The sequence below is a fragment of the Anguilla rostrata genome, chromosome 16 (assembly GCF_018555375.3).
Source record: "Anguilla rostrata isolate EN2019 chromosome 16, ASM1855537v3, whole genome shotgun sequence".
NCBI classification, from domain to species: domain Eukaryota; kingdom Metazoa; phylum Chordata; class Actinopteri; order Anguilliformes; family Anguillidae; genus Anguilla; species Anguilla rostrata.
In genome coordinates, this window is record NC_057948.1 from 963,974 (window position 1) to 988,087 (window position 24,114).

General features: G+C 44.6%; 1 protein-coding gene across 6 annotated transcripts in view; it reads right to left on the bottom strand.

The window, feature by feature from the left end:
• Positions 1-24,114, bottom strand: part of LOC135241712 (PHD finger protein 21A-like) — a 59,645-nt gene that overhangs the window by 25,810 nt on the left and 9,721 nt on the right. For all 6 annotated transcript variants that reach the window (XM_064312321.1, XM_064312316.1, XM_064312320.1 and 3 more), the window contains 4 exons: positions 23,140-23,191; positions 20,050-20,148; positions 17,736-17,768; positions 16,353-16,418 (listed from right to left, as the gene is read on the bottom strand). In XM_064312321.1, coding sequence (XP_064168391.1) covers positions 16,353-16,418; positions 17,736-17,768; positions 20,050-20,148; positions 23,140-23,169 — 228 coding nt within the window. In that variant the 5' untranslated portion in view covers positions 23,170-23,191. The remainder of the gene's footprint in view (positions 1-16,352; positions 16,419-17,735; positions 17,769-20,049; positions 20,149-23,139; positions 23,192-24,114) is intronic.

Sequence of the window (24,114 nt, forward strand, 5' to 3'; positions counted from 1 at the left end):
AGATTAGCCAGGCTTAAAACAAAATTAAACAACTAGAAGAACACTGACTGCACAGACTGCACACACTGAGTGCACTGACTGCACACACTGACTGCACAGACTGCACACACTGAGTGCACTGACTGCACACACTGACTGCACAGACTGCACACACTGAGTGCACTGACTGCACATACAGATTGCACTGACTGCACACACAGACTGCACTGACTGCAAATACAGACTGCACTGACTGCACACGCGGACTGCGGACACAGACTGCGCAGACAGACTTAGATTAGTTTATATTCATAATTAATTCATAGTTTATATTCATAATGGCAGCCGTGGAGACCTTCAAGTTCCTGGGAACTACAATCCCCCAGGACCTGAAGTGGGAGACCAACATCATCTCCATCACAAAAAAGGCCCAACAGACAATGTAGGCCTACTTCCTGCGCCAGCTGAGGAAGTTCAACATGCCTCAGGAGCTGTTGGTGCAGTTTTACTCAGCTGTGATTGAGCCTGTCCTCTCCACCGCCATAACAGTGTGGTTTGGCATTGCCACAAAACAGGACACACACCGGCTGCAGCGCACCATCAGGTCTGCAGAAAGGATTATTGGGCTAAACCTGCCCTCACTCCAGGATCTCTGCACCACCAGAGCCAGGAAGCGGGCGGGGAAGGTCATTGCCGACCCCTCGCATCCTGGCCACCACATCTTTGAGCTCCTCCCCTCCGGGGGGCGCTACGGAGCACTGCACACGAGAACCAGCAGACACAGGAACAGCTTCTTCCCAAACACCATCACTCTCATGAACAATTAACCCAGCCATGGACCTGCCACTGCATGTCCTCAGTACAATACCTGCCAATCAAAAATAGTCGTACACACCCACAGCCATGTTCATTGTGCAATAATTTATTCATACACTCCTCATATTTATTACATACTTATTAAATGCATATGCACAACGCACTGTACTGCTGTGCATGATAGCACTACTGCTTACTGTAGGTAAAACCTACTCTTGTTGTTGTTTGTCATTGTTGTTGCTGACATTGTTGAATGTAAGTACAGTGTGAGTTACTGTGAACCAGAGTCAAATTCCTGTAGGTGTAAAAAGCATGTTTGGCCAATAAACCAGATTCTGATTCTGATAATTTAGGAAGAAATAAAGTGCCACAAATGCAACTGTCCAGGCAAAAAAATCAAAAATGATTTTGCTCTTGTTTAGTTTGCAATTAAATACTGAGAGAGTGCAACTATACAGCAGGTTAAACTACACATGTCCTGGATCAAAAACTCCTTGACCACAAGTGTGTCAAATCTAAGGGTGGATACGCAGAAATACTAAAAATATATGAATAAAAAAAGTAAGCAGTGTACCCAGTGTCTCCAAATATATCCAGAATGTCTAAATTATGCATTGCTGTAAATCACAACATAATCACGTGTTTCACTACAAATGGACTGTTTTGACTCAAAAAACTCACTGTTGCATCATTTTCAAGTGGGAATTACAAGTTAGTCCATCGGTAACACAAGGTCATTATTTTCACTGATTCGGTCAAATAACCCCTCAGTGAACAGAGCGGCAATCACTGAACTCCCAGTGGCTGCAGTGCTGCGCACCCGTTCCGTCGAGAGAGACTCGGGGGACCAAGCTCCTCCAACGCCGAAGCCGCTCCACCACTACGGAAACGCTGACAGGCTGAGGCACAGGAAGCAGGACCACAGGAGCACACTTCCACAGCAGAGCAACCCCAGCCTGCCGGCTCCAGCGCACCGGCAGCCACACACTCCCCCCCCCCCCCCGAAGGGCACAGGCGGGGCCCCTCCGCCTAGCTTTCCCACCAGGACTACAGCGGGGCCTGCTGGAGAAGTCTCCAGGTACGGCCTAACACGGGAAAGGAGCGGCGCTGAGCTTCTGCGTACCGCTAAATCCTGTCCTGGACCCAGACGGATCTGAACACGCTCTCCCCCGTACCGTCCGGAAACAGCACTGCTGGGTCTCGCAGATTCTCAGACCGCATGCCTGGAAGTGAGACCTCTCTTACACACCTTCCTGGGTCTCAACGTTCCTGTCCTTTTAACATAGCAGGTCATATACCCCTGCCCTACACAGACCTTTTAACACAGCAGGTCATATACCCGTGCCCTACACAGACCTTTTAACACAGCAGGTCATATACCCCTGCCCTACACAGACCTTTTAACATAGCAGGTCATATACCCTTGCCCTACAGGGGCATTTTAACATAGCAGGTCATATACCCCTGCCCTACAGAGACCTTTTAACATAGCAGGTCATATACCCGTGCCCTACACAGACCTTTTAACATAGCAGGTCATATACCCCTGCCCTACAGAGACCTTTTAACATAGCAGGTCATATACCCCTGCCCTACAGGGACCTTTTAACATAGCAGGTCATATACCCCTGCCCTACAGAGACCTTTTAACATAGCAGGTCATATACCCCTGCCCTACAGGGACCTTTTAACATAGCAGGTCATATACCCCTGCCCTACAGGGACCTTTTAACATAGCAGGTCATATACCCCTGCCCTACAGGGACCTTTTAACATAGCAGGTCATATACCCCTGCCCTACAGAGACCTTTTAACATAGCAGGTCATATACCCCTGCCCTACAGGGACCTTTTAACATAGCAGGTCATATACCCCTGCCCTACAGGGACCTTTTAACATAGCAGGTCATATACCCCTGCCCTACAGAGACCTTTTAACATAGCAGGTCATATACCCCTGCCCTACAGAGACCTTTTAACATAGCAGGTCATATACCCCTGCCCTACAGGGACCTTTTAACATAGCAGGTCATATACCCCTGCCCTACAGGGACCTTTTAACATAGCAGGTCATATACCCCTGCCCTACAGAGACCTTTTAACATAGCAGGTCATATACCCCTGCCCTACAGGGACCTTTTAACATAGCAGGTCATATACCCCTGCCCTACAGAGACCTTTTAACATAGCAGGTCAAATATCCCTGGCAGTGACTGAGTATTAATATATTATCAAAGTATGTGGACTCTGTGTGTGTGTGTGTGTGTGTGTGTGAGAGAGAGAGAGAGAGAGAGAGAGAGAGAGTTACAGATACTACAATTAGATAAAGCTATTGTTTGTTTCAATTCATGTTCATGTTCCAATGTATTTCTCTACTTCTATATGTACGCTTCACTTTAACTCATGTATCTCGAGTCATGCCAATAAAGCTTTGAATTTGAATTTGAGAGGGAGAAAGAGAAAGACAATTACTCTCCCCACTGTGATAGGACTACAATTGATTCCTTCAGCAAGAGCCATCTAGCCATGGCAGGATTCCATTTATCACACATCGTTCTTTTTCTACAAGTGTGGACAAGATGTCATAGAAATGGAGGGAAATCAAATGAAAATCTCATATTCCAGCTGAGCACAGAGGGATGCGCTCAATCAGCTATGCGTGCACAGAGACAACAAGCCAGAACAGGGAAAAACAGATTCACGGAGAGAGCTGTTAGTTGTTGCTGTTACTAGTTAGATATAGCAATTGTTTGGTTCAATTTATGTTTATTATCATACCAATATAACATTCGAAATTGAAGTGAAAATTATTCCAGAGGAACAGTGAGATGGCCATAGAGAAATGGGAAAGTGTCCTCAGATTGAACATGAGACGGGACATTACATGAGTCCACAACACAATCCTCTGTCTGGCCTTAGGATGCTTTCCTTTTGTAGCTCTAAGTGTGCACAGAACAAAAATAAATAAATAAGAAAAATATATTAAAAAATTGCATGCCACACCTCTTACGAACCACTGAAGAAAAGAACAAACACAAAAATCTACAAAGAGAGAGATGGAGAGTGTCAGGGTTCTGTGTCTTCCCCTTGTTATTCCTGGTTGGGCCGCCAGATGGCGGCACCTCTGCTTTGTGTCTTGTTTAATTGTTTTATTGTTTCCAATTATCCCTTTATTAGTTGCTGATTGTCTCGTGTTCCCTTCCCTCTCTGTGGCCTGATTGTTCATTGTGCCCTCCTGTGTCTCGTCTGCGTCAGGTCTATTTAAGTCTCCTTTCTCCCTGACTCAAGTGCTGGATCCTTGCTTGCTTGTTGCCTGTTCCTTGCTTGCCTTATGCTTGTTGCCTGCCTTATGCTTGCCTTATGTTCCTTGCCTGCTCGTTGCTTGTTGCCTGTTCCTTGCCTGTTTTGTTTCTCTACGTTTTTGGGACTTTTGGTTTTTGTTTTCCCGTGTTTTTGAGGTTTTTCTTTGTGTTGTTATAACCGCCCTGCGAGGCTTTCTGTTCCCTTTGTTCCCCATTTTGAAGTAAAGTCTTTGTTTGGCTTATTTTGGAGTTTTGTATTTTTCCCTGCACTCTGCATTTGGGTCCATTCCCGCGCCCCATCCTGACAGAGAGAGGGGAAGAGAAAAAAAAACGAGAGATAGATGGAGAGAGAGCAAGAGAGAGAGGGAGAGATGGAGTTTGAGAGAGAGCGAGAGAGAAAGAGAGTGAGAGTGAGAGACAGATGGAGAGATGCAGTGACAGTAAGGCAAGCATTTAGCTGGGGAGCACTGCTGCAAATGGAGCGTAGGTTTAATGCCGGTAAGATCCTTCTCCAGGTCTACACTCCCAGTCTAATCACATCCACAGGAGAGCCAACCCAAATAATGGCAGAGAGATGAGGGGCATCCCGGCTTTGCTGGGGAGATTCCCCTACGGGACAGTCTAACACACAGACCCTACGGAACAGCCTAACACACAGGCCCTACAGGACAGCCTAACACACAGGCCCTACAGGATAGCCTAACACACAGGCCCTACAGGACAGCCTAACACACAGGCCCTACAGACAGCCTAACACACATGGCCCTATGGGACAGCCTAACACACAGACCCTACAGGACAGCCTAACACACAGGCCCTACGGGACAGCTTAACACACAGGCCCTACAGGACAGCCTAACACATATGGCCCTACGGAACAGCCTAACACATATGGCCCTACGGAACAGCCTAACACACAGGCCCTACGGGACAGTCTAACACACAGACCCTACAGGACAGCCTAACACACAGGCCCTACAGACAGCCTAACACACATGGCCCTATGGGACAGCCTAACACACAGACCCTACAGGACAGCCTAACACACAGGCCCTACGGGACAGCTTAACACACAGGCCCTACAGGACAGCCTAACACATATGGCCCTACGGAACAGCCTAACACACAAGCCCTACGGGACAGCCTAACACACAGGCCCTACAGGACAGCCCAACACACATGGCCCTATGGGAAAGCCCAACACACAGGCCCTACAGGACAGCCTAACACACAGGCCCTACAGACAGCCTAACACACTGTGTGTGTGCCCCTGCCCGCCAGTGTGCAAGATACTCTATACAGAGTAATATTTCTGGAACCTTCTTTTGAATGCTTAATCTAAGGGATGGAGAGAGGTTCTTTCTGCCCCACAACAAATTCATTAGTAATCACAGAGACCACTTTGATCATATATTGATCGCAAACCTGAATGGGAGGGGTGAGTGCCTGAAGACCATTTCAACTTAGCGTGAGGTTAAACTGAAAAATTCATTACCATTTTTAAGCTGTTATTATGAATGCTGCTGTCAGAATTAGGCCTATATTTTGTACAAAAAAAAAAAAGAATTGAAGAATTCACAAAGATAATAGGCACTTGTGCGACTGAACTGAGTGCAAATTTCAAAGCCAGCACTCTGTCATCATGACCCAACAAAGATAAACCAACTGCTTCTGTTTTTGGTAGCCTTGCTGGAAAGTTTCTTTTTTTTTTTTCAATATAGAGCACAATGCTGTTTTAACTGTGCTATTAGACAGTGGGGAAGGTTTAATTAAGTTTCGATATTTCTACTGGCCTTGCTCCGAAAACATTGATGGTGACTGCAGAAGTTATTTTCTAAGTGAGAGGTGGTCTGTGGTAAGAAAACAAACTAGTGATCTATACTCAAAACACAAAGATAAGCATTAGAGGTGGTCTGTACTCAAAACACAAAGATAAGCATTAGAGAAGTCTGTACTCAAAACACAAAGATAAGCATTAGAGATGTTTGTACTCAAAACACAAAGACAAGCATTAGAGGTGTCTGTACTCAAAACACAAAGTTCAGCATTAGAGGTGGTTTGTATTGAGAACAGAAAGGGAGATATTAGAGGTAGTCTGTACTGAACACAAAGGGACGCATTAGAGGTAGTCTGTACTCAGAACACAAAGAGAAGCATTAGAGGTGGTCTGTATTCAGAACCCAAAGAGAAGCATTAGAGGTGGTCTGTACTCAGAACACAAAGAGAAGCATTAGAGGTGGTCTGTACTAAGAGACACAAGGGGAAGCATTATAGCTGGTCTGTAGTGAGAACACAAAGATAAGCATTAGAGGTGGTCTGTACTGAAAACAGAATCGGAACCGTAAGAAGTGGTCTGTATTCAAAACACAATGGGAACCAATATGGTGGTCTGTACTCAAAACACAATGGGAAGCATTAGGCTAGACGTGGTCCAGACTCAATAAAAAGAGAACCATTAGAGGTAGTCTTAAAGAGTTCATACAATATAAAGAATGACACTATATAGATGCTGCAGGGGTCAGTCTGGAAAAGAAAACTAGGGCAGTCTGAGTCCACGCCTACCGGTTAACTGGGCATACGCACTGGGACCGTTACATAGTGGCTCTAGTATTACATGCGTGCTTCTTTTAGGTGTCTGAGACCAGAATTGGAACAGAGAAAGAGAGAGAGAGAAAAAAACTAGACTTAGACAGAGAGAGGGGCAGACTTTAAACAAGCCCCAAAAACTGATGCTTTATAAGTCAAATTTTCCAAAAAAAAGTTTATTATGAGTAAAACATAATAAACTCTCCCTCTCGGACAATTAAAACACCGGTGGAAACTGGAGTCAGCGCATCTCCCAGAGTCCAACCATTCTGTCCCTCCCAGGGGAGTTGCTGCACGTGACAAAACATAATTCTCTTCTGAATTAAAACAGGCTGCAGAAATTCAGCTACATGCTACATGTAAGAACTAACAGATTTATAAGAACCCTTTTATGAAAATACTCAATGCAAAACAACATAGGCTATCTCTTAATCAGTGTTACACCTAAATGATCGTTTTCAAGTCTGCAGGATGCCTTTCTCGTGATACCAGGTGCATGTTAGAAGAGAAAAAAGTTTGAAGTGCAAGGCATGGCCCGGAAATTCAGCAATGCTTGCAGCTCTCTCACTGACCCCTAGAGGACAGCCAGTCCCTCGTTAAAAAAGTTCATTCCCTCAGTCATAAACAGCCTGGCCAGCATTCTGTGAAAATCTCTCACACACACAAATTCACACAAGCTCTCACACACACATTCACACGCACTCTTTCACACACACGCTCACACACTCACACACTCACACACACACAAACACACACACATTTCTTCACACACACGCTCTACCACACACACACACTTTCTCACACACACAATCACACACACATTCACACGCATTCTTTCACACACGCTTTCTCACACACACTCTCGCACACTAACACACACACACAGGTACACGTGCAGTTGCCCGTACATTATGGGGGGACCAAACAAAACATGTTCAGAACCCAGCTCTCACGTGTCAACAGGCTTTCCACGTCTGTCCTATAGCTGAGATCCAGAATGAAGGATAAAATCTTAACAACCTTTTCAAATCTAACTTTCCAATCAAATCCTTTTTCCAGTCAAATCCAAAATCCAACCAATTCCAATTCATGCAGCATGTGGCTACATTTGTAACATAAAAGGTGATAATCAGCAAATGCAAGTCGACATGGCGCAATGAGCTTGCCTGGAAGGAACAGGCCAGGCCATTCATCGAGCCACAGCGCGGTTAGCGAGCATCCAGACCAATGACAGCCAGGAAAATACAGATATTACTGGCATCACGGAAAACATGCCATCTAAGGATGCTACACAAAGCCGGTTTTAGGCATTTCATATTTTAATGCAGAGAATCCAATAAAGCTAGGCTGCGTGGATCAATTCCCACAATGAATCTCTTCAAACATTCATGGGTTGCGTGTACGTTATCTAATAGCGAGGGAGAAAGCCGTTTCATCGAATCGATGCAATGCATTTTTAAAAAAGTGAACCTGTCTTAAAGACCCACGTGTAGCCGCATCTCCGCAGCCTCCGTGGATCCAGGACTCACGCTCCCAGTCTCTCTCCCATCCGGCTGTCTGAACTCCTGCCTCCAGTTTAACACACGCGCCAAGCACGCATCGTATCACCGCCGGCGACAGCTGTCACCATGCAGGGTTCTGAGGACCCAAAGTTACTTAGGTAGGTAGCCCTGCGATAGATTTGCAGCCTGTCCAGGGTGTACTCCTGCCACTAGCCCACTGCACGCTGGGATAGGCTCCAGCACCCCCCGCAACCCTGCCCAGGATAAGCGGATACAGATAATGGATGGATGGATAGATGGACTTAGGTAGATAGCAAGGTAGCTTGCATAGGTGCATCCTTTAAATTGTGTGTGCGTACGTGTGTGTGTGTGTACGTGTATGTCACACAGTTGTACAGCAGATTTAACGGAAGCATTCATTCTTTAAAACCCAACAATGAGAGGGACCAGTTTTATAGACAGATGCCTCTGTTTGCATTAACTTTAACAGAAATTCCCCATGTGCACTAGCCAGCTGCCCCAGGGAGAATGTGCCTGGCTGGGGCTTCTCTGCCTGAAGGCTGCCCTGTGCTGGCACTGTTTAAACATGCTGAAAAAACTTTCATTTAAACTCTCCTCCCACTGCAACCTGCCTCACACACTTCTCCAAGCTGAACGACAGAAACCTAGCAACCACCACAGACCCACAATAACTCATCACATCTACTTATCACAGACATACAATAACTCACCACAGCTACTAATCACAGACCCACATTAACTCATCACATCTACTTATCACAGACTCACATTAACTCATCACATCTACTTATCACAGACTCACATTAACTCATCACATCTACTTATCACAGACATACAATAACTCACCACAGCTACTAATCACAGACCCACATTAACTCATCACATCTACTTATCACAGACCTACATTAACTCTTCACAGCTACTCATCACAGACCTACATTAACTCTTCACAGCTACTTATCACAGACCCACATTAACTCATCACATCTACTTATCACAGACATACAATAACTCACCACAGCTACTCATCACAGACCCACATTAACTCATCACATCTACTTATCACAGACATACAATAACTCACCACAGCTACTCATCACAGACCCACATTAACTCATCACAGCTACTAATCACAGACCCACATTAACTCATCACAGCTACTCATCAGACCCACATTAACTCACCACAGCTACTCATCACAGACCCACATTAACTCATCACATCTACTTATCACAGACATACAATAACTCACCACAGCTACTCATCACAGACCCACATTAACTCATCACATCTACTTATCACTAGAGCCCGACCAATATATCGGTTTGGCCAATATATCGGCCATTATTTGACTTTTTTGACGACATCGGGATCGGCAGTTATGCCGCCGATGTGTCCCAATATTTATAAGTATAATAAACAAAAAAACAATGATTATTTATCTGTACTTGTCTGTTCGAACATTGTAATTGCTATTTACTACAATTATCCAGTAGAGGGAGCACTAATACAAGTGTGAACTGCAGCAGCTGACGCGCTACTTCTCTAATAAGACGTTTGTCACTCGTGCCTCATCCAACATTCTCCACGGCAAGACTTGTCTGCACAGATTTGATTGCCGCAATAAAGGTATGTATATTTAGTGAAAGTTTTTAATTAAATGTGTTTATACGACCACTATGTTTATCGATCCTCATTATCAAGCGAGCGAGCTAGCTAACATATTTGGTTCACTTTAGCAAGCTAGCTGGCTAGCAAGCCTCTATGAAGTGGCAGTGAGCACATAAGCAGTGTAGGATCTACATTTCCAGAGGACATCGCTGTATTCTCAAATAAATAACCAGCCAAAATAAAATGGTGATTGAATGCATCACACATTTGTTTTTTTATCTGAGATAATGATATTAGCTACTATATGATACTGTGTCAATAGCCAACGCGTTACTGCAAGCGAGTGTGTCATCTAGTCACGCGTCATCGTAGCAAGCTAACCAGACAGTAAATACGCAGATAAAACACTTCTAATATGGATCATTTTAAGCCATGTTATCTAGCTTTGTCGTGATAACATGAGAGAAGGATTGCTGTTGGAGAAGTGAATCAACCAACAGTTAGCACGGGTAACCTGCACGAAAGTGCATTGTAGTTTTTGTCACGCATTTAATTCAGTCAATTTAATTTCATCTAACGTTACACTTGATTCACGCTTTAGCTCCGCTAGATAATGTCTTACTCTTTGAGATCATGTGGCAGAAATAAAATAAGAAAATATAATTCATTTAACTTACTAAGAATATATAATAAGAAATAATGAGGCTGTGTCAATAGCTAATGCGTTATTGCGAGCGAGTGTGTCATCTAGTCACGCGTCAGAGCGCATTGTAGTTATTTTCACCACCGAATTCTTATGGACAGGGAAGCTCGCTAGATAGTCTTACTCTTTGAGATCATGTAGTAGGAACAAAATAAAAAAATATAATTAATGTACTGAGAATAGATACTAAGAAATAATAATAATAAATTAATAACAACAACAATAATAATAATATTCATAAAAATACATGTTTGAAACTGGAAAACTGATTTTTTTAAATTAATCTTTTTATAGATGGCTGAATAAGAAAGTAAAAGCAAGGTGTGGAGTTATTTGGTTTTACACACTTAAAGATGGTGTTAATATATATATGTAATTTAAAATCATCTTTAACTTTTTTATCGAAAAAGTTCTTTGTGTTTATTTTTATTTTTATTTGTTTGCTTATAAGTTAAATGTTCTTAAATTTTTTCAAATTGATTTGAAAATGTTGCACTTTTTGACAAAATATCGGTAATCGGTGGGCTAGGACTCTCCAAAATCGGGATCTGCATCGGACCCAAAAATCTGGCATCGGTCGGGCTCTATTTTTTACTATAATGACATAAATGATTGGAGATACAGTTAAAAACTTGTAAAAACGTGTCTGCTATCTGTGGTAAATGTGCTCGTGTCTGTGGTAAATGTGCTAATATCTGTGGTAAATGTGCTTCTGTCTGTTACACACCCTCTCTGTGCCGTTACACACCCTCTCTGGGCCATTACACACCCTCTCTGTGCTGTTACACACCTCTCTGTGCCGTTACACACCCTCTCTGTGCTTTTACACACCCTCTCTGTGCCGTCACACACCCTCTCTGTGCTGTTACACACCCTCTCTGTGCCGTTACACCCTCTCTGTGCCGTTACACACCCTCTCTGTGCCGTTACACACCCTCTCTGTGCCGTTACACACCCTCTCTGTGCCGTTACACACACTCTCTGTGCCGTTACACACCCTCTCTGTGCTTTTACACACCCCTCTGTGCCGTTACACACACTCTCTGAGCCGTTACACCCCTCTCAGTGCCGTTACACACCTCTCTGTGCTGTTACACACCCCCTCTGTGCCGTTACACACACTCTCTGTGCCGTTACACACCCTCTCTGTGCCGTTACACACCCTCTCTGTGCCGTTACACACCCTCTCTGTGCCGTTACACACCTCTCTGTGCCGTTACACACCCTCTCTGTGCCGTTACACACCCTCTCTGTGCTTTTACACACCCTCTCTGTGCCGTCACACACCCTCTCTGTGCTGTTACACACCCTCTCTGTGCCGTTACACCCTCTCTGTGCCGTTACACACCCTCTCTGTGCTGTTACACACCCTCTCTGTGCCGTTACACACCTCTCTGTGCCGTTACACACCCTCTCTGTGCCGTTACACCCTCTTTGTGCCGTTACACACCTCTCTGTGCCGTTACACACACCCTCTGTGCCGTTACACACCCTCTCTGTGCCGTTACACACCCTCTCTGTGCCGTTACACACCCTCTCTGTGCCGTTACACACCCTCTCTGTGCCGTTACACACCCTCTCTGTGCCGTTACACATCCTCTCTGTGCCGTTACACACCCTCTCTCTGCCGTTACACACCCTCTCTGTGTCGTTACACACCTCTCTGTGCCGTTACACCCTCTCTGTGCCGTTACACACCCTCTCTGTGCCGTTACACACACCTCTCTGTGCCGTTACACACCCTCTCTGGGCTGTTACACACCCTCTCTGGGCTGTTACACACCCTCTCTGTGCTTTTACACACCCTCTCTCTGCCGTTACACACACTCTCTGTGCCGTTACACACCCTCTCTGTGCCGTTACACACCCTCTCTGTGCCGTTACACACACCTCTCTGTGCCGTTACACACCTCTCTGTGCCGTTACACACCCTCTCTGTGCCTTTACACACCCTCTCTGTGCCGTCACACACCCTCTCTGTGCCGTTACACACCCTCTCTGTGCCGTTACACCCTCTCTGTGCCGTTGTACACCCTCTCTGTGCTTTTACACACACCTCTCTGTGCCGTTACACACCCTCTCTGTGCCATTACACACCTCTCTGTGCCGTTACACACCCTCTCTGTGCTTTTACACACCCTCTCTGTGCCGTCACACACCCTCTCTGTGCTGTTACACACCCTCTCTGTGCCGTTACACCCTCTCTGTGCCGTTGTACACCCTCTCTGTGCTTTTACACACACCCTCTCTGTGCCGTCACACACCCTCTCTGTGCCGTCACACACCCTCTCTGTGCCGTTACACACCGTCTCTGTGCCGTTACACACCCTCTCTGTGCTGTTACACACCCTCTCTGTGCCGTTACACACCCTCTCTGTGCCGTTACACACCCTCTCTGTGCCGTTACACACCGTCTCTGTGCCGTCACACACCCTCTCTGTGCCGTTACACACCCTCTCTGTGCTTTTACACACCCTCTCTGTGCCGTCACACACCCTCTCTGTGCCGTTACACACACTCTCTGTGCTTTTACACACCGTCTCTGTGCCGTTACACACCCTCTCTGTGCCGTTACACACCCTCTCTGTGCTTTTACACACCCTCTCTGTGCCGTCACACACCCTCTCTGTGCCGTTACACACCCTCTCTGTGCTTTTACACACCCTCTCTGTGCCGTCACACACCCTCTCTGTGCCGTTACACACCCTCTCTGTGCCGTTACACACACCCTCTCTGTGCTGTTACACACCCTCTCTGTGCCGTTTCACACCCTCTCTGTGCCATTACACACCCTTCTCTGTGCCGTTACACACCCCTCTATGGGCCGTTACACACCCTCTCTGTGCCGTTACACACCTCTCTGTGCTGTTACACACCCTCTCTGTGCTGTTACACACCTATCTGTGCTGTTACACACCCTCTCTGGCAACAGCAATGAAACAATAGCAATAAAAAAGTTTCCACTTATGCAACATAAAATGATCTGAGTAACTCAAAGTGCACCCTGTGAGGGATAAACTTTGATGTCATTATAAATTAGAAACACAAAAACTCTTACATGACTCAATGGGGATCTAAGTCCGAACTACATAAAACACAATAAAAAACTGTATTACCGTTAAATCAAGCTTTCCACCTATTTTTACACAGCAAAAAATGTCAAATTTGACAGGTTTCTGAAAAAATGGCACAGAAATGACATCCATGAAAGTGTCCTCCGTCTTCCCCAGCAGATGCAATTCTTCCAAACAATCAGATTTCCCTTACATTTTTAACCCGCTGACAAAACAGTTACTGTATATCGTTTGTCTTTTTATTACTATTTTAATTAAAATGAAGAAGCGAAATGCTGCAGAGACAGAAGCGCAGTCAGCCCGGCCCCCTCCAAAGAGAGAGAAAGAGCAGGCACTAACGGGAGATATCGGACCCTGAGCAGAAACACGGCGTTTAACTTGGGAAGTTATGGGTAGGCCTACAGCAGAAAAAGAGCCATTAGAAATCCACAGCGGAAACACCGCAGCATGTTTAATTTACGCTGCAGCACGTTTGATTTACGCTGCAGCACGTTTGATTTAGCTGCAGCAGCGTTTGCGAACTTATCAGCTGCAGCACTTTTGATTCACGCTGCAGCATGTTTGATTTACGCTGCAGCAGATTTGATTTACGCTGCAGCACGTTGATTCGGTAGCACTTTGATCACGCTGCAGCACGTTTGATTTACGCTGCAGCACGTTTGATTCACGCTGCAGCACGTCTGATTTACGCTGCAGCACGTTTGATTCACGCTGCAGCACTTTTGATTCACGCTGCAGCACGTTTGATTTACGCTGCAGCACGTTTGATTTACGCTGCAGCACGTTTGATTTACGCTGCAGCACGTTTGATTTACGCTGCAGTACGTTTGATTCAGGCTGCAGCACTTTGATTTACTGCTGTTGACAGCGCACGTTTGATTCACCTGCAGCATGTTTGACTTACGCTGCAGCACTTTGATTTACGCTGCAGCACGTCTGATTTACTCTGCAGCACATTTGATTTATGCTGCAGCACGTTTGATTTACGCTGCAGCACGTTTGATTCAAGCTGCAGCATGCTTGATTTACGCTGCAGCACGTTTGATTCACGCTGCAGCATGCTTGATTCACGCTGCAGCACGTTTGATTCACACTGCAGCATGTTTGATTGACGCTGCATCACATTTGATTTACGCTGCAGCATGCTTGATTTACACAGAGCCATTCTGTTTCCATATCCCTGCAGGGCAACATCTCCATGATTAAGTATTTTCCTTAAAGGCTGTGACAGTTTCATTCTTGACTTTGATCTACAGCAGGAACCCCTCTCGTGTGCCAGATGATTATGTCTCACAGACGCATCTTCTCTGCTTCAGACACACACAAAATGCCATTTGTGTTGAGCCTCATTAGTTTGTGCAATTAAAATGCATCTCAGGCCATTATAACTAATTAAAGCTTTGCTTTGTGGAAGTTTTCTCTGTTGTCAGGAAAATAATTTCACATCAGGAGTGCTGATCTGGTGCCCCTTTTTGAAATCTTAACCTTATCAAGATGAGAGAAATGCCAAAACTGACCCCAAGGTCAGCACTGTTTATCCCCCTGCTCGACGGTGCAGGGGAAGCTCGGCTGTGCAGGGAAAGCTCGGCTGTGCAGGGAAAGCTCGGCTGTGCAGGGGAAGCTCGGCTGTGCAGGGAAGTTCGGGATGGTGCAGGAGGACAGGAAGCTCGGCTGCGCAGGGAAAGCTCGGCTGTGCAGGGAAAGCTCAGGCTGTCGCAGGGAAAGCCTGGCTGAGCAGGGGGGCGCTGACCCCCCAGGACCGTAAAACAATTTCTGCTGAGGGAAACACCAGCTTTTGTCCCTGATACTTTTAGTCATTTGTAGGAAAAAAAAACTAAAAATCAGTCAAGACAACCCTTTAATTCAGCATTTTTATACCAGGTGAAAACACAGGTGTTTTTAATCCAAAATAAAGTAGACTGATCTTTAAAACGTGCCTAAATTTCAGGAAACAGGTCACGTCAAATTTCTCCATTGGGAAGGTAAACACAGGTCACAAAATATGAAATACACCAAACAAACTATAAAACAAATTTAAGACATCTGCATAAAACCAAGCTGCGCACGTACTGCACTGAACCTCAGGCACGAACGCCCTGGGGACGGTGGTCACCTGGAACTCCGCAACATTTGTAAAAATGAATTCACTTCAACTTCATTCATTAATTGGAATGGTGACTTGCATTAATCTGGCCCAATTTTACAAAAAGTTCCTAATTTAATGACAAAATGATTTCTAAACCGATAGTAAAACAACAAGAACTGTTGATTAATAAATGCATCAGTAAATGCAGCTGTTAATGTGCAGAGGAATGCCATAGAAGGCATGCTTTATTGCACACAAGGACCCAACACAGAAATACAGAAGAAGAGATGAACTGCCACCTTAACATTGTAAAGTGTGACTCGTTTCCAATTAACTCACTTGTTTGTGTCAGTGATAATAACAAAGAAAACAGATGTATTGTATAACAAGGAGCTTGATTATCTCACATTATCAGTCCATAGCTCCAAGGTACACATCCGTGAGGTTCTACTGCCCATTCAAACTCCGATTCGGCATTTCAAATTTACAAAACACGTGGACAGGGTCCCACACGTCACTCTGGCGGAATTTCATCCCAAACACTCCAGCTGCCACAGGAAGCCCACGACTGTTTGGCTGGGTAACCCCACGCGCACACTAGTGGGTAACCGTGCGCAAGTAGTGCCAGTCAGGCCGACAAACAATCCCAGAAAGCCCTGCTTCAGCACCCTACCTGCTTCTCGCTCAGGGCCGTGATGTTGGCTTGAAGTTCGTGGAGCTGCTTCTTCAGATCAGCGTTCTGCGGAAAGGGGAAAACGGGACGGTCAGAGCAGCGGTCCTCCACTACTCTTTAACGCATTACATCGCAGGCGTTTAGCGGACGCTCGTATCCAGCGCGACTTGCGCAACTTTTCACACAGCATTTACATGGCATCCATTTACAGTACACAGCTGGATAGACACTGAAGCAATGCAGGTTTAGTACCTTCAGCTCAAGGGTACATTGGCAGTGTCCTACCCGGGAATTGAACCAGTGAGACCAGTTCCTTACCCATTTTACTATACTGGTGTTGAGAAATGCCTATGTGGCATAAATGTAGATAGAAGTTAAAAGGATCAGCCATTTAAAAAGTCACAGTATGCTAAAAGTGTATGGAAGAGAAGCATGGACATTACGAAATAATGTCCGCATTTAAGGCAGGCATCTTCCTCCGATATGATGTATAGTTTGATATGAAGGAAGCAGTTCTGAGATGTTTTCACAGTCACACAAAAAAACGCCTTTGATACGCCTACTTCTCATGAGAATGCTTGTGTTTCTGACCAAATTATCAACCAATAGAAACCTGCTTTCGACACGCTCCGTTTTTTGGCACATCTATTTAATTCAGCTGCATTTCACATCCATAATTCAGGGGCACTGCACATCCCTAATTCAGCTGCACAGCACATCCCTAATTCAGCTGCGCTGCACATCCCTAATTCAGCTGCGCTGCACATCCCTAATTCAGCTGCACTGCACATCCCTAATTCAGTTGCACAGCACATCCCTAATTCAGCTGCACTGCACATCCCTAATTCAGCTGTACTGCTGCACATCTATAATTCAATTGCAAAGCCTAATTTGGCAGTTTGAACTGCACATCTTTTATTCAGACACTTATTCATACTTTGAAACAAATGCCACACTGTGACACAGCAGTGAAATAAGGAAGGATACCTGTACTGAACTTTTCAAATTCACATTTCGGTCTTTACACTGCACATCACAACACCACACAGAGGATGAACACAACTGAAAAAGTTTTAATTTGGATTGCACAGCAAGTAGACTTTGCAGGTTTATGTGAAACATCCTGAGTTTAAGTGCAAAAACACAGAGACTTATACACTGGTCTTAAACTACCACAGCTCATAAAGAACAGGATGAGCTCACGTAGTTCCTGTGTACGATCTACAACCATTAATACGCAGTTCCAGTATACAATCTACAACCATTAATATTTATTTTCTGTGTACAATTTACAAACATCAATTAGTTTGACATTGGGCTGCTTTCTTAAAAGTGTCAGAGGAAATTCTATTGAATAAAAGAGAGATGAGAGGTGCTCCTTACCTGAGGATCCTGCTTCATCTGGGCAACCAGTTGCTAAATGGAACGGAAGGAGAAAAGAAAATGTTGGAGCAAACAGCAACGCTAGTAAGAAACTCGCAGGAAGGGAAAAAGCTTTTAACATGCAAGGGCATCAAGGGCAACAGCAACGTGCTTCACTGCTCTTCCTTAAAAGCGTCATCTGCAAGACTCCTGCAGCTCCATCTCCACCTCCAGACATATACGGCCTGTAGGCACAGTGACCCCCAGAAGCATTGCCCGGTACTGCAGCCATTAGGCACATCCTTCCCACACGGCACCCATAGAGGGGTCGATGCCAGACCGCGGTCAATTACAGATGCTAATCAAATCATATTAATTTTAAATATTTATGTTGTGCATTTTATGTTATGCATTTCTGTTATTTTCAAATAAACCAGGGAAGATAATTTCCTTTTATTTGAGGTGTTTTTTAATAATTTGTAAACAGAACAAATACTTTCCTTTGTGGGCGCCACCCCCTGTCAGTATAGGGAATAGCACCCATGGTGTTAAAGCACACCTGAGATTAATCAGGAAATCAGTACAGCTGCATAACAAGTCTGTCTGAGTGTACCAGTGTGGAAGGAGGGCACTATTTGGCAGGTGTGCTTTCTGCTGTGTTTGGATTCTGTCTGAGTGTACCAGTGTGGATGGAGGGCACTATTTGGCAGGTGTGCTTTCTGCTGTGTTTGGATTCTTTCTGAGTGTACCAGTGTGGATGGAGGGGCGCTATTTGGCAGGTTCTGCCTGTCTGAGTGTACCAGCGTGGATGGAGGGGCGCTATTTGGCAGGTGTGCTTTCTGCTGTGTTTGGATTCTGTCTGAGTGTACCAGCGTGGATGGAGGGGCGTTATTTGGCAGGTGGAGCCTGTCTGAGAGCACCAGTGTGGATGGAGGAGCGCTATTTGGCAGGTGGAGCCTGTCTGAGAGCACCAGTGTGGATGGAGGAGCGCTATTTGGCAGGTGGAGCCTGTCTGAGTGCACCAGTGTGGATGGAGGGGGGCTATTTGGCAAGTGAAGCCTGTCTGGGAGCAGCAGTGTGGATGGAGGAGCGCTATTTGGCAGGTGAAGCCTGTCTGGGAGCAGCAGTGTGGATGGAGGAGTGCTATTTGGCAGGTGGAGCCTGTCTGAGTGCACCAGTGTGGATGGAGGAGCGCTATTTGGCAGGTGGAGCCTGTCTGAGTGCACCAGTGTGGATGGAGGGGGGCTATTTGGCAAGTGAAGCCTGTCTGGGAGCAGCAGTGTAGATGGAGGAGCGCTATTTGGCAGGTGAAGCCTGTCTGAGTGCACCAGTGTGGATGGAGAGGCACTATTTGGCAGGTGAAGCCTGTCTGGGAGCCTAAAGAGACAGAGGCAGAGGCAGGACCCCCAGATTCAGTAATAAAGCCCATGATCCCAAAGAAAGGCTTTGGTTTGCCCGCTGACCTCAGCTTTCACTCAGAGATGCTATACTGAACATTTACACTTTCAAACACACATAGAAGGTTCTGTGCATAGGTGATGGGTAAAAACGCCTTTCCACATCCAGGATTTGAACCCACAACCCTCAAGTTCAAATTCCAGTGTTGCTACCTTTCTAAAGTTGCCCAGTACTGATGCGTTCCTGTTAAGTTTAATAATTTTAACAAAAATGCTAAAGTTAAAAACTGCCGGCAAATCTCACCCGATTTAAAAAAAACCCACCAGGCGTGTACTGACCACATAACTACTACTTTAATTCCCGGCTATTAAATATTGAAACTAAGAACAGTAGAGGAGCATAAAGTAAACAGGAAGACCTGGAGCGGCTTGCAGGAAGACCTGGAGCGGATCATGGGATAATTTGGAGCGGTTCGCAGGAAGACCTGGAGCACATCACAGGACAACCTGGAGTGGCTTGCAGGAAAACCTGGAGTAGCTCACAGAAGACCTGGAGTGGCTCACAGGAAGACTGGGAGTGGATCATGGGAAAGTCTAGAGTGGCTTGCAGGAAGACCTGGAGCAGATCACAGGACGACCTGAAGCAGTTACAGGACGACCTGGAGCGGCTCGTATGAAGACCTGGAGCAGATCACAGGAAGACTGGGAGTGGATCATGGGAAAGTCTAGAGTGGCTTGCAGGAAGACCTGGAGCGGCTCACAGGAAGACCTGGAGCGGATCACAGGAAGACCTGGAGCGGATAACAGGAAGACCTGGAGCGGATCACAGGAAGACCTGGAGCAGATCACAGGAAGACCTGGAGCGGGTGCAGGAAGAGCTGGAGTAGATCACAGGAAGACCGGGAACGGGTCCAGGAAATCCTGGGGTGGCTTGGTACCTGATGCACCTGTATCTCCACTTTCAGGGCCTCCTGCAATGTCTGTAGTTCCATCATGGACCCCTTCTGAATGCAGCTCAGACCCCCGACCCATTCAGCCTGTTTAGGAAGGAGAAAAAAACAAAACAAAATAAACACTTTTACCCTTTCATCTGCAGTTGATATTGCCTTCAAACTCACTTTGTGCGAATCTGCATATTTTGTCATGCTGTTTTTAAGGATGTCTGTATTGCAGGGCTGCCAAACCCAGTTCCTGAAGATCTACCATCCTGTAGGCTTTCATTTCAACCCCAACAAAGAACATCTCATGCAGCAGCTAGAAAACTCACTGAGTTGCCTATTAAGCCGCGTTTCCACCGCAGGAACTATACCCCGGAACTAGGAACCTTTTGAGGAACTCAGTGCGTTTCCACCGCAGGAACTAGGGTCTAAATTTAGTTCCGGGGGCTTTGTTTTACCCCCCAAAAGGTTCCTGCTCGGGGGGTAGTACTTTCCGAAAGTACAGGAACCTTTTGGGTGGAGATGCAGCACTGAACATTTCTGATTGGTCGAGTACTCGCAGCATTTTTTTGTGTCTATTTTCAGGCGCCATGTTTGAAAATATGCAGGTGCAAACCGATTTATTTTCATAATAACTTCAAATCAAACTTGTATGTTATGCGGCGCAGTAGCCTACTTTTGGTTATAGCCTGCCAACGTCTTGGAATTATAACGTGTGCTCTTCTGTTCTTTTCTTGCTTTAGTATTCGTTTTATAAAATGCTAAGCATTCGTGCTGGGACAGCATATTACGTACTAAAACATTCAAAAGGATTATTTCGGTTGCTGAATATTTTCTTCCGGATTTTCTTTGTTAGCCCGTTGTAATTGACTCAAAACGTTTGATACAGTTATGTGAGGTATGCGGTAGTTCTGCGTAATTCACATTGGTGATACAGTAAAAGCAAACTGGAAATCACCTTCCGCACTTTTTGTCAGGGTAAAATAACAGGTCAATTCTAGTAATCGTACCTTTAGCTTTTCAGACTGCCGTAATTTCACTCTGCCATTCTTCAATTCCACAAAAAGACCAGGAAGACTATGGACTAATTTATGGTGCATGGTTCGCATCTGGAGGGCACACTTCGCTGCTCGGCTAGCAGTAACTTCGAAGGAAAACAAACGGTGGCTGTACCACTACTAATTTAAATTTTCACGCAAGTCCGAGTTTTCGTTCTATTCTTGTCATTTTGCGATTAGCCTATACAGAACGATGACGATGAGAAAGTAATCAAACAGCAAATTGTTTACAACGTGTGCATGTTTTCTGCTGTTGCCAGTTATATTGGAAATGTGAATGCATTCTGTCGCTTCGGATGTCAAGACATGAAAGCGAATGTTCGCATAAAAACATAATGAATGTGTTTGAGAGGATATATAAAACAGTTACAATCTGACTATTGGTCTGTTATATCCTATTTGTTGCATAACGGTCCAAGTTCAACTACCAACGACAGTTTTGCTTGACAATGGTAAAATATGCCCAAACGGCTGCAGAAGAATATTTCAATTCCATGTGATTAAATCGATAAAAATCAATAAATACAAAAGTAACCATATATAGTCATTGTTGGTAACCCGTTGTATATAAGTGGAATAAACCCCTCCGGGCTGTCCCGGTTATTAGAAAATAATGTAGGCTACTTCGGTGGTAGTATGGGGTTACAGAAGAAATCATATGACAGATGGACCGACGACAACGTCGCTTTTTCATACGTCAGTGGGTTAATTTGCCTAATCTTCGCGGGACTTTAGACCCCGGTGGAAACGCAGACAACCATTGGCTGAAGGAACCTTTTAGTTCCTGGTAAAGTAGTTCCTGGGACTGAAAGTTCCGGGTAATTTTGGTGGAAACGCAGCTTTAGTAGACACACACACTCATATGTTCCTCTATAGACACACACACTCACACGTTCCTCCATAGACACATTCACTCATATGTTCCTCCATAGACACACACACTCATATGTTCCTCCATAGACACACACACTCATATATAGACACACACACTCATATGATCCTCCATAGACACACACACACTCATATGTTCCTCCATAGACACACACACACTCATATGTTCCTCCATAGACACACACACACTCATATGTTCCTCCATAGACACACACACACTCATATGTTCCTCCATAGACACACACACATTCACATGTTCCTCCATAGACACACACACTCATATAGACACACACACTCATATGATCCTCCATAGACACACACACTCATATGATCCTCCATAGACACACACACTCATATATAGACACACACACTCATATGATCCTCCATAGACACATACACTCATATATAGACACACACACTCATATGATCCTCCATAGACACACACACTCACACGTTCCTCCATAGACACACACACTCACATGTTCCTCCATAGACACACACACTCATATGTTCTTCCATAGACACACACACACTCATATGATCCTCCATAGACACACACTCATATATAGACACACACACTCATATGATCCTCCATAGACACACACACTCATATATAGACACACACACTCATATGATCCTCCATAGACACACACACTCACATGTTCCTCCATAAACACACACTCATATGTTCTTCCATAGACACACACACACTCATATGTTCCTCCACAGACACACACACTCATATGATCCTCCATAGACACACACACACTCATATGATCCTCCATAGACACACACACACTCATATGATCCTCCATAGACACACACACACTCATATGATCCTCCATAGACACACACACTCATATATAGACACACACGCACTCATATGATCCTCCATAGACACACACACTCATATATAGACACACACACTCATATGTTCCCATGAACGCTCAGACTTTCTCACGCCCTCTGCTTTGTACATCCTATTCAGATTCAGGAAATTCAGAAGGAGCAAATATGCATGTGCACACCTGGCAACAAGTGCTTTATTGGGGAAATATATATATATCTATATCTTTGTGTCACGTGACTGCTGTAGACGAGACCCATTTCGTAAATTTATCCCGTTGCCTGTTCATCTTACCTTAACGCCATCCACCGCTTTGAACACCATTCAGCTCTCGGGCGGGGCACAGCTGCAACACAAAACAGTGGCGTCAGAACAACGATACAAACGCAGAATGCTGGGGGTGAAAATGCTGAAAGTAGTAACACAGCAGTGCTGGGCGATATGGCCTAAATTTGATATCATGATATTTTTTTGCCGAATGTTGATATTCAATATTTATTGTATTAAAGTTTATAAATAATATTCCTGAATAAAACTGAACCAGACCAAATCGATTTATATTATAAACCAGAATGTTTATTTAGCAATTATAATCATCAAAAAAAATAAAGAACTTTTGCATGCAGGTATTTAAAAATATAATAATCTCAAAATAAAAGAAGCCACTGTAGCAAGCAGGGTATGAGCCTTATTTTTTTAACTCACAATATTTGCACATTTGTGCAAAACAACTCTTGAAGGTGTGCTCTTCAATATTAACCAAAATTGAAAATACAGTGAAATAATCATAATTAAAAAATAAATAAGAAAAATCTCAAATACCAAAGTACAAAAATAAATATAACATTATGAGAAAATTTTAAATTAAATACAAAAATAAGTCAAGAACAGATAATGCTTATGCCACCATATGATATGGCTTGTAAAACATTAGAGCTTGGTTACTCTTGTTTCAATCAATTTTCACAAATTAGTGAAAAATAACAAGATTAATATTTCCTGCTGGGCAACTCGTATCTTGGTTCTAATGTTTTCATTAGCTTTCTGAATCCTTATATAATCCTTATATATGTACAAATGGGAATCATGTCCTTGGCTATATGGAACGAGATTGCTGACATTGTCTCTCTCTATTTGGGGCTCGTCTATGGAGTCAATTTTGTGCCAAAAGTATTGTCCGCGTAGGGAAAAAAAAAAAAAAAAAAAAAAACATAGGCGTAGATGTGGAAATGTATCTTATGATCAAAAAAAAAAAAATCAAACGCATTT